General features: G+C 44.8%; 1 protein-coding gene across 1 annotated transcript in view; it reads right to left on the minus strand.

Annotated features, from left to right (window-relative positions):
- Positions 1-3358: 3358 nt before the first annotated feature.
- SLC43A2 (solute carrier family 43 member 2) overlaps positions 3359-14907 on the minus strand; it is a 29502-nt gene continuing 17953 nt past the window's right edge. Inside the window, exons 7-13 of the mRNA XM_009815433.2 lie at positions 14499-14701; positions 13724-13867; positions 10014-10152; positions 9442-9574; positions 8405-8478; positions 6546-6669; positions 3359-5682 (exon numbers count right to left, since the gene is read on the minus strand). Of these exons, the coding sequence (XP_009813735.1) occupies positions 5521-5682; positions 6546-6669; positions 8405-8478; positions 9442-9574; positions 10014-10152; positions 13724-13867; positions 14499-14701 (979 nt within the window). The 3' untranslated portion in view covers positions 3359-5520. The remainder of the gene's footprint in view (positions 5683-6545; positions 6670-8404; positions 8479-9441; positions 9575-10013; positions 10153-13723; positions 13868-14498; positions 14702-14907) is intronic.

Consider the following 14907-nt stretch of genomic DNA (forward strand, 5'->3'; position numbering starts at 1 on the left):
CCTTCCCACCTAAGGCCACAGTTGTTCATCCTTCACCATTTGCTACCAGCTCACCCTGCGTAACTGAGCTTGATCTCTTTTCTCAACCTGCTGTCTACATTAAAACAGATTAAAATTTTCTCAAAGATTAACCGAAATGGGGCTGTTAGCTCCTAATCTAGAGAAGACAGACTCAAGGAAACATTCAACGTGCAGCCCAGCGATTTGGCAGATGACACTGTGTGAAGCATTCATGCTTACGTGGTCTCGTTAGTAACCAAGCAATACCTTTATTACGTTCAGCCTCAAAAAGAAAACTAATGATTAACTTAATACCACATTTATTTTTAGATAGTACTGCAAGAATGCACATCACCTTACAAACACACAAAAGATAACACAGGCCTGCCCCAAGGAGCTTACAATTCAACTTTGACAAACACTACCAAAATATTTTTGTCAACAGGAGGTGGGGGAGGCTAAAGCTGTCAGGTTAAAAAGAGGGGGCTTTCTGAAAAAGGGGATTGTCCCAGGAATAAAAAGCGAGTGAGAGAGGCTCAGGCACAAGGAAGCGACAAGCAGCAGTAGGAAGGATGACAACGTGGAGCACAGCACACTTGATAAAAACAGATTGCGCAGAGACAGGCTGGGCAGCACAGGTAGAAAAACAAGGACCTGTAGGGTTTATAATTAACACCTAAGAATGCATCGACATAACACATCATTGTTTCAGCTATTCCAGAGAAGATAACATTGTCAAACTTAAGTCAGAAATGGTGCTTTTTTTTTAATTTAAAAAAACCCAGTCCCTTCCCATCAGGAATACTACCGTAATACTAGTTTCCATTATGAATACTTTGCACTTCTAAACTGGGAAGTAGGGAATACCAAAAGCTCTGCAGATGCCGAAGAGACTCAAAGGAAAAAAAAAAAAGTAACAAAACTTGTAGTTTTAAAGATTTAATTCTTTTTTACCCTACAGTATCTGCTTTATATTTTGCGGCATATTTTCCAAATTCATCAGCCTGTCAAGAGGGAAATCTCCTACTTTAAAACATTTTAGTGATTTACTGACTTAGTTAAAATCTCATTATCCTACAATTTTCCTTTGTAGACAGAGCATGAAGAGGCCAGGCTTTGTTGTGGGAGTTAAACATTTCAATGGCTGTAGCAGCATTGCAGTTAAGTTGGAGTCTCAGCAAGATTTGCTCTTTTTTTTTGCAGACATCTGTGTCCAGTTTCATCTCAAGGATCCGGATACTCTATGACAGTAACCGAATAAAGTTATAAGTGTCCTATTAAGCAAAACAGCACAGCTTTTCTCTGCTATTCTTGATAGCATCATTGCATTAGTGCTATAAAGACTGTGTCAGTGGGGCTTAGGTACTGACAGATTAGCGAAAGGAAAAAGCTGTCATCCCTCCCTTACCCACTCTGTTAATTTATTTTTTATATTAAATGCATGAGAGCCTGCAGAGGCCAGGAGCAGTGTTTCCAGAAGGTGTAATCACCTTTACACAGCAACACCCTTGGCTCTGAGGGCTCCTACAAACAGATCAGGTTTCTGCTTCTTCACGTTCAGTTGGGGATGCTTCTATGGAGGAGATGAGGTCTTTCCCATGACAAACCTCCTTGTACTTCTCATATGGATGAGGGTAAGGGGGTACAAGGTGCATAAAAAGAACCCCTACAAATTCTAGCATTTAGGAATTATGAAAGTAGTTAAACACACTGACCTATATTTGAGCTATACAGGTAAATGCATTATTGATTCAAATTGATGTGGCTCTGCAGTCTTTGGTAGCCCATTAATTTTTTCCACAAGGTGGCTCGTGCACACAGAAGACTGAGTGCATCAGGAATTCTCTTCGTCCTGCATCACTTGGCTAGAAAGCAGCAATGCTGTTTCCCACCCCAAACGTAAGCAATCCACAATTACATTTCCATAAGCAAAATACCCATGAACAATCACGTGTAGCAGGACGATCCCAACAGTGTTTGTTTCTGCACCGTGCAAGACCGTTTAGAAGAGGCTGACGCCAGAATACTGTCCTCTGAGGGGCCCACCCCTGCAGGAGGTGCAGCATTTAAGCAGTTCTGCCACAATCAGTAAAGTATTTGCACATCTTGCATGCAGATACAGGGTTTTTGATAGATACATTTGAGACTTCTTTTAAAATTAGTTTGGTTCACAACTGTCAGAGTAAAGTAAACCCCACTAGATCAGACCAGTGTTTCACCTAGCCCAGCACATATTTTCTCCATCTTTGACCAGTTCTTAAGAGACAGAACATGTAGAAAAGTAATCTTTCCTTGGCATAGCTTTATTTATAGCAACTTAAAATCTCCCTGAGTTAGTGGATGCATCAGACCATTGTTTAACCAGCCCCTTTAAAAAAAAAAAAAAAGTTCTACTTCTGTTCCCCACTACGTTCTGCAGCAATGAATTCCACAGTTTGACTTTGCACTGCATGAGAAAGCGCTCCTGTTTGTCTGTTCAACCCCAAATAACTAAAACTTCCTTGTGTACCCACTAGTCCTGGTGACCGCAAGCCAAAGGCACGCTCAATCTGCAAACAGAGCCCGAAGCTGTGAATCAAAGGCATGAGCTCTATTCCTCGCAGCTGACCAGCAGCTTCTAAAGACCATGGCACATCAGCAGAGACACCAACCATCTATATCCACTGTTTTATCAGATGAAACTGGGTTAGAGGCTATTCCTAATGAAGGGCAGGAACTGGGAACCACAGTAGGGAGGTAGACGGCAGGAATAAAAAGGTGTTCTTTGTTTAATTTAGCTGCACGTACTTCAAAGGCAGCATCATGTCCACTGCAACTTCATGAAAACATGCCACCCTCCGTATTCCACCATTTTGCAAAGACATTTATATCAGCAATTCGAGTGACATAAGAGTGGAAGCTGTCACGCTCAATGTTCTGAAACTGAGGTGGAAGGAATGCTGAGTTAGCACACTGACACCCTCCAACAGCTGTCTCTATTTTAAGATTCTGTGAGTCTGAGGACTGTGGCTCAGATGTTCACCTGTCTGAACTCTTACTAAAAAAAGATGCTTAATCTGTCATTTTCATGTCACAAATATCTCGGAGCAAGAGTAGGAATATTCTCAAAATATTTAGGAGTAAGTATAGTAATATGAACTGCGGAAATCTGCAGAAAGCCCTCTGGAAATCTAGGCAAGCTGTTCTACTGCTCATGGGTCTCTGAACATGTACTTGAGACAATGCCAGCTGAACAGAAACATGAATCAAAACTCTTCCCCCTTAATTATTGCTCATCACAAAAGAAAGAAAATCTGGGAAGGTCGCTAAATCGTCACCAAAGCTAGAGGCCAACAAAAGACAAAAAGTTCTACAAGAGTGAAGTGTTGACAGCAGGCAATAAGGCTGTCTTGGAACAAACACATTTAATAAAGGCAACACATTAAAAAAATTCCACAAATGTGTAAAATACTCAAGTGGCAAGTCATTTCCAAATGAGTGACTGAAGACTAGAAGGTACCATGGAGTGGAGTAGCATCTGAACTGCCCGCAGGAGGCTGGCTGGAGGCAGTGACTCAAGATGGCGCTGCTGTCCCACAAAGCTGCTTCCTCATCCCGTGCTGGCAAGGCCACCAGCGAGGGACTCCACAGGGCTCCTGCCGTCCTGCCGAAGCTCTCTGCAAGAGGTCACCAAGCTTGCTATTTAGAGAAGGTGAAGGCCTGGCTGGGCTGAGCATCTGCATGCTTCAAACCATCACCAAAGGAGTCAACACCCAGTTTCCAGGTAATTTCTCAAAGGAAGGTCGAAGTGCGCTGTTGTTTCTAATCCCTCACTTAGAGCTAACGGGGCAGTGACTGAGTCTTGTACTTTTCCAACCAGACATAAAGAAGTTGAATGACTTACCCCTGCCAGGCTTTGCAGTAACGCAGGAGTTGGCAGTTCAGAAAGCACCACCGCTACACCTTCGTGTTTTATTTCTGCCCCCAACCGTCCTGCAGCCACTAGCTGAGCCAGCCCAGTGCGTATGCTGCTGCACACCCGCTGATGATGGTCATCCTCAACACTGCACAGTCCTGCTCCAAGCAGGTCCAAAAGGTGCAGTGGTTAACGCTGGTCACAAGGCTACAGAGGCTGAGCTACCGACCTCAACAAGAAGGTTAAGGGCAGAAAAGTCAACTTTAGACAAGACTCAGGAAAACCTCTATAAAAATAAGCAGGTTAAGAATTCCCTTTGTATTCCCTCCATGGTGAACAGGCCTGGGGTACCTTTACCCACATGTATTGCTCTAAGTCAGCTTCACCATACAATCAATCACCACATACTCTGTCCAGACAGAGCATGAACATCGTAGAAGGCTCTTAATACAGCCAAACCGGGAGCTTTTTGGTCAGTTACAGTAACCTGGTGTTCAGCAGCTTGGGGGCTACTATCAGAACAATGTAAATAAGCTATGGCTAGAGGAGGAATTACATCACTGCATCATCCTGCCATACATCCACAGGATCCAGTTACCAGACACAAAGGAGTGTTCTGCACTCTTGATTCTTTTCAACAGCAAGTCAGCTCACGACATGTGAACACCAAGGTATTTGGAGCCCCAGAACTCTCTTCAAGAAGCTTCTCCACTTTACTAAATACACGCGGCTGCTCCCCTCCCAGGGTCATGTTGGAGGGAAGAAGAGGCAAAAGGCAACAAGTCTCAAAGCACTTCATCGGTAAACAAGATCCAATTCCTATCTCAAATGTTCCAGGACTGCAGACAGTTTAAAACACATACAGGCGGTTTGCAGGCCGGGAAGAAGAGGAATTCCAGGCCTTTGAAGGCTTGGTCTAGGACCAAGCAGTCCGTTAGGCTCTTCATTTCAGTGTGGAAGGCAGATCCATTGCTCACAGTCTCTGTCATTTGCAGTAATAAAAGGTTTGGGAGCTGTCAGTGCTAGCAGCCAACATTTAGCAATACACTGAAGCTGTGCTCATACACTTAGGAATAAAATCCCCTTCCCTGCCTCAGAAACAGTCTGGGGTATGTCTGGATAGACAGTAAAACCACTGAGTCCAGCTACATATCAAGCAGAAAGACCATTATGAAGCCTCAGGGAGGGAGGAGAGTGCAGCTTGCATCTGAGACAACGTCAGCCAAGGTTGGGGGAAGAGGGGAAGAAAACAGACTTCAGTGTGTTACGTTCGCAAACTCAAATTATGATCTTTCTTCCCTCTTCCCCCATCCCTCTATTCCTTCTCTCCCCAATTTCCTATGCAGAGATTCTGCTGCTGGAGAGTGTGATCAGGAGATAATTTAAGACACAATATCTGCGTGGCCTTTATAAAAAGAAAAAGTGTCCCGTGTTCTGGAGTAAGGAGTGGGAAGTCTCCTCCTGCCATACATCTGAGGAAAGCTCAGTCATCATGTCCAGCCCTCACTCCAGTGAAGAGCAAAGACTGGCAGAGCCAGGAGAGAAAAAGCCTGGCTTACACCACAGGTAGAACCCACGGATGTGGTAGGAACCTGTACAGGGGAGGTTGTATTTGAAGCACCAGTTTAAACAAAGGCTTCCTCATTGGGAGTGCCATTGATTTTGAAGAAAAGTTTGGCATCATCCATCTTCTGTTTTTTTTCTCTCTCTAGTCTTCGTCTGTAGCAGATCAGGTAGATTGGAAGGCAGAAACCCAGGAAGCTCACACCAAGCAAGCCAACGTTCACCTGCAGGAAGGAAGACAAAAGAAAATTAGGCAGGCTAGGAAGACGACAACCCAGTCACACACGCCCAAGTGTCAGAACCCAGCCTATGTCACTCAGCTACGGGAAAACCAGGAGACGCCCTGCTCAGTGTATTGGCAACAACCTCCACCGTATTTATATTTGCACTCCTGTGCCCAGAGCACCACGCGTATAAACTAAATACTGCAAGAGTTTGTCGTTCTGCATCACAGCTGCGGGAGTCTTGTTCCACAGAACAGGCAGGGCTGTTTAAGCTGCAGTTCTTTTACACCAAGTTTGATGACTGAAGAGCAACACGCTGCTAGGGTGGGCACAGGTAGCCTAGAGACCAGGACTCTCCCCAAGACCACCCATGTCCTGATTTTAATGAGCTGCCCAGACAGACTCTCATCAAGACACCGTATTAGCCCTACCCTCAATAGCCACTCGGCTTTTCGGACATTAGCATCAGCAACCCAAAATTTACTGTTAATTGTAGCTAATGGCTTTCAAGGGAACAGAGTATTTCTACTGCATTTTGAGGTCCACACAGATTCACTCACTTTTACCTGACAGATTTTGACTTGCCACAAACTGTTAGCAGAAAGCACTCCCGCAGCCTTCTCCCTTCCTCCCTTTCCATACACCAGCATACGGGTTAATGGCTTTCCCTCCCAGGGAATCATCACTCAATACAGGGAAGGGTCTCCTGGACAGCACCAAGGTAACAGCAGACTGATGGACATGTAAAAATCCAGCTGTTTTTAACCTTGGTCCATGCACTGGAGTCCTTTTGTTTTCAAAGAAATGAGCCAAAATCATCTTAACCCCCCCACGCTTTCACATTAAATTTGAGAAGAACTTGCCCAGAGAGGGTCTCCTTCCAAAGGTCCCGTCAATGCCATAAAAAGAGGCTGCTGCAGAAGGGCGAAAAGGGCACTGATCAACGACTGCAACCCTGTCAAGCTGCCAAACTGAGTAGAGGGGTATCTGTCAGCAGAGAAAGCAACAGCATTATTATATGTCCCCTTGACTGTTCATATCACACAGATCAGATTACATTCCCAGTCGACTAACACAACAGAGCACAGTCCCAAGGCAGGCATGATACGAAGAACTTCTCTCTCCTGGACTTAGGTATAACTACCTCTTTTTATAGATTGTTTAGCTATACTCAATGGTGTGTGCAGTGCTCTCCAGAGCAGAATGCAGCTGGTGACAAGGCTGGAGCCTTCCTCTCCAGACTATTCTCATCCTGAACTCTCAAACTTAAGAAGTATCAGATCCAGCACTTGTTTTGCAGCTGTACTGTAGGCAGGTGGAAGTGCTTATACAACTACTGTTCCTATTGCAAAGGCAGAAGAGTGTTGATATTTACAAGCTAAAAGCAGGGCCTCTTTATCCAGATGACAGCATTTGCAGCTGAGCAATCATTTTCATCTGCTCATAACAATTTGCTCCCTTTAGAAGTGAGTGAAACCTGCATAACAGGTTAGTATGTGTTTTCCTTTTTAGAGGACAAGTCTGATCCTATGCCACACTAAATAATACTGTTGATTGGAAAGTGCTGAATATCAGATACTACTAACGGAAAAATAAATTTCAGGAACAATCTAACATCTTTCTCTTTCCATGACTGAGCAGCGTTTAAAAAGGGTCAGGTCAAACTAATCTTGGAAAGACAGACGTGGATCAAAACCTTCAAATATTCAAAGAAGTCACATTCAAAGCAAAAATACCTCACTCCAGGAAGTTCCAAAGAGTTGCAATGGTCAAACAGGATTAGTTTACAAGCGAGATGATAGGTACAGCAACAGGCATTTACCTTGCCTAAGACAAAAATCTTTTGCTTCTAGCTGCCAGGGAACCAAAAGTTTCTGCATTTTTGAAGCAGAGTCTTAGATGGGTTTTCTAGTCTGGATTCCCCAGACACTGGGACCAAAACCTTTGACAGAAGGAGTCTGGGAGTCTGGAATCTCCATCTGCGGAGATATTCAAAACCCAACTGGACGCAGTCCTGGGCAACTTATTCTAGCTGACCCTGCTTGAGCATCAGGGTTGGACTAGATGGTCTCAAGAAGTCCCTTCCCACTTCAACAATTCTGCGATTCTCTGAAAGATAACAGCTTCTTTCTGTTCCTCTGTCCAACAGCTCAGGACAGAGAGGCAGATCTGTTTTCAAAACCAAAAGCATTGCTTAATAAGGAAGAGAGTATTTAGATTCAGCTATTGATAGTTTTGGTAAGTTGGAAACAGGATGGATTATCTGTCCTGGGAAAGGGAGTAGGCATCACTAATGGTATCTTGAGCAATGCTTTACCAATGTAATTTCAGAGCAGACCAGTAGCAACGTATTCAATTATGTTGATGTTTTACCTGGACACACGCACATAGCTACTCATTACAAGACAAAAAAAGCCTTGAGTTTTTACTATCTAACCTTAGCATTGATAGCCTAATCTCACCTGAGGCCCATATATGGCTGTGCCTGTCTCACTGCAGTAGCTATGCCAAAGGGGTTAGCTGTTTCTAAACAAGGAAAGCATCAGCTAGGACTTCAGTCCAGCTACTGTCATATCCAGTGGTGACTGAGGAAACAAGTTGCATCATTTTTCCCCTCTGAGCACAAAGACTTCACTTCCTGATCTCCCTCTCACCTGGACAGCTTACCATCACAAACCAGTTTATCTGGCTAGCCACATATTATAGGTAAGCAGAGACTTACACAGCTGCATAGAGGCCTCCCACAGCTGAGTGAATGAATCCTCTCACGATTGTGTGCAAAATGAAGGAAAGAATCTGAAAAGAGAAGCAGAAAAATGTCACGTCCTAGATACCACCTAGATGTGCCAGACCCCAACATACAACCATTCCTAAAAAGCTGTTCTTTCTAGTAGAAAGGTGGGCTTGAGGAACCCAGAACCAAAACCTGAAAGATCAGCACAAGGGAAGAAATTTGTACTCATCTCTAAAAGCACTGCTTTTCCTTACTTTGCAAAGGCTAACATGTAGTGCCCCCTGAGATGAACCACACAGAAGACCTATCTCATTTGTAGATGGCACTGTCGCAAGGACATCTCCCCAGCCACATGTGGCCAGGGTCACAATGCTTCTTCATTGAGCTTGTGGCCAATTTAGTTAATTTTCCACAAGTTATTGAGGACAATATGCAAGTATGAGCAAACTGTATCTGTTTGCTTACATCATCAAGGCATGTTTAAGTACAGCATAAAATCACTGAACTCCTCTGCCAAAACCAGGTAGTGCCACAAAATAAATATTTTAACAGGTTTATAATCCCACAGGTACCATTGAGCATAGCATTTGATGCAGAAATAACCTGCTGTATATATCAGTGTCATGCTTCTTACAGCAACTTTTCTGACCAGCAGCAGCTTAAATCGAGCCCAGGTGAAATGCACTGGCACTGCTGAGAGGATCTCAGTAGGAAAGCATTTGTTGTTACAGAGCTCAGCTGCAGAAACTTCTAAGATTGAATAAATTGTGGATCAACTGACATTTTAACTATAGCTGCCTCTTTAGGTTCTCTCAAGAGATGTAAATTGCATGGTTTTACTTGTTTCAGCTCTAAGACTGGGGTTCCCAAAGCAGTACAGAAGTCTCCCAGCAGTGCCAGAAAGCCCTCCTGCCACTAGCTGGTTCTGCTGGCTTGCAGGACCTCCTGGCACTGTCCTGCCTGTCATTTTGCCAGGACCCACACTGCCAGCCCCTCCAGCACACCCACCCATTTGACCTATTCACCTGCAATGGTAGGTTAGGAATAAGACAGGTGATTCCAAATCCAACCAGCAGGACATTTGTGAATGCAAAGGCATTGGTGGCATTGGTGATTTTCTGGATCTGACGATCACGCTTCTTCTTTTTCTTGTCACTTCTGGAAGGATAGCAAAACCTGTGTTACAAAAAGCACTTTCACCAGCTACTGGAACTCACAGCAAGATTCTCCACATATCACATCAACTCTATCTAAACCAGTTTGGCTAGAGGTCTGCCTAAGGAGGTGGTAGGATCTCCATCAGTGGAAGCTGAGGAACATCTGGGCTATTACTTCAGTGCTGTTACTCTTACTGTTAGGCTAGAAGGGAAGTCTGAGCCTCCCCTGCTACAATTTACATTTGCTCTTCTTGACTGATATTAGTGGACATGGGAGATAGTTTGGTCCTTTCCTCTGCAATTATCAAGTCTTCCTGCAGGCTTTCTTTTCTATACTGAAGAACCAATATTCTTTTCAGTCTTTCATCACAAAACACATTATGCAGAGCAGAGGGGGGCTGCTACGTGGCTGCATGTCCCATGTGGTGCACACTACGCACTGCTCAGCGTTGCTGTCCTCATTCTCTTCTGCGCCATCGTCGCATTCTTTCAGTCGCCAATCCATGATGTACCCGATCACAGGCGCTGTCAGCAAGCACAGCAGTTGCAATACCCCAAAAATGGAAGTGTAGAGAGCCACTGCAGGAAAAAAAAATAGATTAAAGAAGTTGTCAGTCCAAGTGGTACCATAGCAGGAACAGAAAAAAAAGACACAAAAGAAACTGTTGCTCCCCATTGATCACTCTCATTAAGAGCACAGATCACACATACTTACAGGCTAAGAGGCAGGGCTGAGTGAGCTGCGACTCCAAAGCCCCACTTCATCATTTAGCCTCCCAGAGGCGTGACATTAGAGTGGACATACTGGGCGCACTTGCTTCAACCATTCTGATCCTGCACTAGTATTCTCTGGGCAGCATCAGCCCAACAGCAAGTAGGGCTCCAGGAGCGGAACCCAGCAACTGCTGAGTGCCAATGAGGTTTCTTCTGGCTAGGACCAACAGGGAAAGTTCTTACAGGCAATATATCCTGCACAGCCAACCCTGCCTTAGTCATCTCCTCTCCTGCCTTGCTGGGAGCTGCAGCCACATCTTCTCCAGCCGCGAAGCTCCAGCAAGGTCAAGCCAGGCTGGGAAGCTGAGCACTAACCCATCTTGTCCTGAATGGACAAGTTTGGAGACAGGGGGAAGGGAGATTAGCAGCCAAGAACACAGCATCTGAGAGCAATCATTAAAAACTGAAACCGATGAAAATTCCCTATGTGTTAAAGATGGGAGAAGTGTCTATATGGCTTGCTAAGGGAAAGCTGATGCCAGCAAACTTAGAAGAAACTGTCCCTCCTGTTAGTGAACAGTTCCCCCAGCCTGCAACGCTTTTTCCACTTCCTCTCTGCAGCGCACGTGATGGATTTGTAGGCATCACAGAGAAGGGCTGGTGAGTCATGGTGTACCACAGCTCTGAAATAAGGATGTAATTCTGAAACTGCCTATCTCAGCACAGAGTGCTTACAAGTTACAGCACTGTAAGCAAAATACAAGCAAAAAGAATTTTAGTTTATCACTCTCAATGCATCTTTAGACCTAGCTAAAGCAGTACAGCCAGGACTTATACCAAAACCAACTTGGTAATGGAGGGAAATTTCCAACAAGCCTTTCTCTCCTATACAGTTGTAGCAAACCCTAGCAGGGCTGCCTTGCTGTGCCCAGGCATGGCACCTGATGATACTTTCCTGGCTCCAGTTGTTGGCAAGGGAACCAAGAGGAACTTCCAGCTCCAACCTCCAAACTCATATTGATGCCTCCATTACCTCCGCAAAGGCAAGCCCTGAAGTGGCCCCACATCCCATCTCATTATAGCAACTGCTGTAGCCAAGAGAGACAGGTGGCATCACCCTCTGCAAACACTCCTGAAGCTGATTTGCTGTTGTCTGGTTATTTTTTAATAGAGGGTAAGAAGCAAGCCATGCTGTCATGTTTTGCCTCTTCATGCTATTCTGAACACTTAATCTTGGGCTCTAAACAGCAAGAGCAGAAGCCAACTTGAAGCAGGGAATGAAATTTATGGGGTCAGCAAGAGAAGAGAAGAGAAGAGAAGAGAAGGAGAAACAGTAGCTGCTACAAAACAGAGCCTCCTCAATTTATCTGTCATCTTAAAAAACATTCTTTCCTGAGGAGAAAAAAAGATAACAATACCTAGCGAATACCAGCAGAAGTAGAAGCCTGGATAGAGCAAACAAAGGGTGCACACATGGGCACAACCCTTTACATCTACTGTTCTACGTGTCTTTCCCTCAAAACTATCCTGAGGAAGCACCTCATACAGCTGAGTTTTCCAGCCCACCCTGATTCTACACAAGGTCTCCAAGTATTATCACATTTGAAAGCAAGGTGACAATTTATGAAAGATGCAGCCAAATTTCAAGTTCTAGACACATCTACTCTATCTTGCCTTCCTACAACACAATTACGCAGTCATTTACAGAGCTACTGAACCCCATAGCTTCTCCCCCGTCTTTTGGGGGTTTTCACAAGAAAAGTAGCCACAGGCTGACTGCTTTTTCCACCTCTAGGTTTCATGACAGGTCTAAGTCACCATAATCTGCACAGAAAGCAGGACTTTCAAAGACAAAGTGGCTCACTGCAACTTAAAGACTTTACTCCCTATCTGAATGATTTTCCCCACATCCTTCTCTCCTGTTCTGCTCCCAGGAATATTTAAGTTTTCTTTGACCATAACACTTTGCAGGATTGACTCAACTCTTTTCTTCCCTTGCTGAGTGCTCTGAGAGCAGTTGCAGGTGGAGGGAGCTCTCTAAACAAATCATGTTCAAGTAAATAACTGCAAGAAGAATGAGGAATCCAAGGGAACAGCATCCCATCCTCTTCCTGATCTGCACAGATTACATTTCTAGAGAGCTGCACGCGTCTTGGAAAAGCTCTTGCAGCCTGACACTGCTGTGACTAGACAATACCACTGTTTTGCTGATGCCATGGAAACACCAAGACAGCGAGCGGACTGCACTGTGAGCCCAGGCGACATTCAGGAGGAGGAGGGGGAAAATGGGAAGAAATCTCACAGGTGGCACAGAAAAAATGCAATACACCCAAGGGGCACAATCCCTTTTTTAACACAGAGCTTGATCTAAACAGAATTGGCAGCATATATAGTTAATATTAGTTCTAAAATACCAAGGAGGAGAGGAGAGGAAAATAATGAAAGAAATAACAGAGCAAGCCAGGGCAAAAAGAAAGGAAGAAAAAAAAAAATCAGTGTGAAAGAGTTACAAGGTAAGCAGAAAACTAAGCAGTGTTGGGAAAGGTAGGCAGTGTGAAGTTTGTCCTGTTTACTGTTTAATGTCTAAATTGGCTCTTGAGCCAGGAGATAAAGAGCTGAATGCTGCAGGCTGTCAAAGGCTCAAGAAACAAAGCAATTCAGGGAATGCCAGGGCACTTGGAGTTTCCTTCCCTCCCCCAGAGCTCACTCCTGTTTTCAGAGGAGTGCCTCTTGATTTATCAGCTTCATGCAATCCAGATTTAACAAGTTCAAACTGGATCTTACTACAAAGGACAAAAAAAAAAAAAAAAAAGCCTAAGTCTTGTTTTGCAATCCTGGGTATTTTCAACAACAGTAAACTAATGTACTCTTTCCTGTTTGCTCCACGTACTGAATCAGAGCTATAAATACAGACGAGTCCGGCGCAGTGAGCACCCCTGAGCCTCCCCAGCACACACCAAGCTGCACAAAACAGCTATGACTTCACTTCTCCCACCCCCGGTTGCTGGGCTGAGACACCTAGTCCAACCATTAGTCATGACAGTCAGCTGCTCTGTACTTTGTACTCACTTAGGATAAGCAAAGCAAATACCTGATGAAATAGGTTTTCCAATTAAAAAAAAATAAATTATCACAGTCCATCCTGAGAGGCTACTTTCAACAACCCATCTGGGGAAATAACATGGAATAGTATTTAACAGGCACTGGGCTAAAATTAGCTTGACATTCAAGTGTCTACCTTGCTGCCCCTCTGTCCTGGGCCAGTTCCAGTCCTCCACTAGACCCTACCAGCAGCTGTCAGCTGCTCTCTGACACCAGTAATTGCCATACACGGTGTATCTGCTGAGTAATCAGGCTTGGTGGCCTCTTGCAAGGACTAAGTCTGGGTCAGGTACGAGTTCCAAGGAAGCAGATAAAAGTCTTCAGGTTACCCTACCTTGATCTTCATCTCCAGACAGAAACTCAAGGATGGTATTCATGGCCCCCATGTAGAAGATGAGCCGTAGCTGAGTGACACACATGGTGATAAGGCTGAGCAACAAGATAGGACTGAAGACACTCTTCATGAAGGAGGGAGAAGCTGCAGAAGGAATAATGAGAGTCTCTGAAGAAGGCAACATACCTTCGTAAACATACAATTTCAGGAGAGGTTTTGGTCTCTGGGTTAGCAGGTCTTCTCCTAGCTAGTCATTCCAACACTGTGTGCCAGTGGCAGCTCCAAGAAGTTCACAGTTAGCAACTACCTGGTGCCTTACAAACTTCCATAATGAACAGCTATAGATGCTTGGAGTTTGGCTACCGGTAACTGGGGCAAGGGGAACAGGAAGGAAGACTTGCCTAATTCTGTGGATTAGAGCAAAAGGAAGCTTCAAGCCATTTGTTTTTGCCATACCCTTGAGTAAGGAAGGCTTGGTCATGATGGCAACAGTCTACCTAAGAGACAGCAGTGACCAACTGCTCTGTCTTTCTGCAGCCGTACCAGTTACCCATGATGTTGTCCCCATCGCTGTCAATAACATATGGTGTATTTAGACACATATACAAGGACAGGATTCCTTATATAACTGAACTTGTATTTAAATAATGGTGGCTGGCATCTGGCCCTGGCAACACACGGATCACGTATCGCTGTCTCATAAACAGGTCTGGAGCAGAGAGGCCACCAGCCTTGTGCCAGCACAAGCATCCCTGGGGCACTCATGGAACCACACCTGTGTTGTCAGGCTGGCACTTCACTTCTAGGTCCACCGTAGACAGACAGAGCTTGTTGTTCTCTTGCAAGGCCGTCGGCTCCTTGGGGCCCTTCATGGAGCTCCCCACACTGAGACGGCGCCCCACAGTCGTTACTTGCTTGTAAAACTGCTTCCCCGTGATTTTGTGGTCAAATCCCAGCCAGCTGAACTTTATTTTCACCCTGTTGGGCAGTAAAGAGCATAAGAGCTGCAACACAGGGTGAGGAATCAGAGGCAGCAAAGTTGCAGGAGTCAGAAAGGCTATATGCGGATTTAAGGCATTAGTTTCCATCTACAAACCCACAAATGGTCTGAACTCAGAGCACAAAGAGATACTTCCCCCAGGCCAATTTGGCATAGGTCAATATAGAAATACTTATGACTACTG

The sequence above is a fragment of the Gavia stellata genome, chromosome 25, assembly GCF_030936135.1.
Source record: "Gavia stellata isolate bGavSte3 chromosome 25, bGavSte3.hap2, whole genome shotgun sequence".
NCBI classification, from domain to species: domain Eukaryota; kingdom Metazoa; phylum Chordata; class Aves; order Gaviiformes; family Gaviidae; genus Gavia; species Gavia stellata.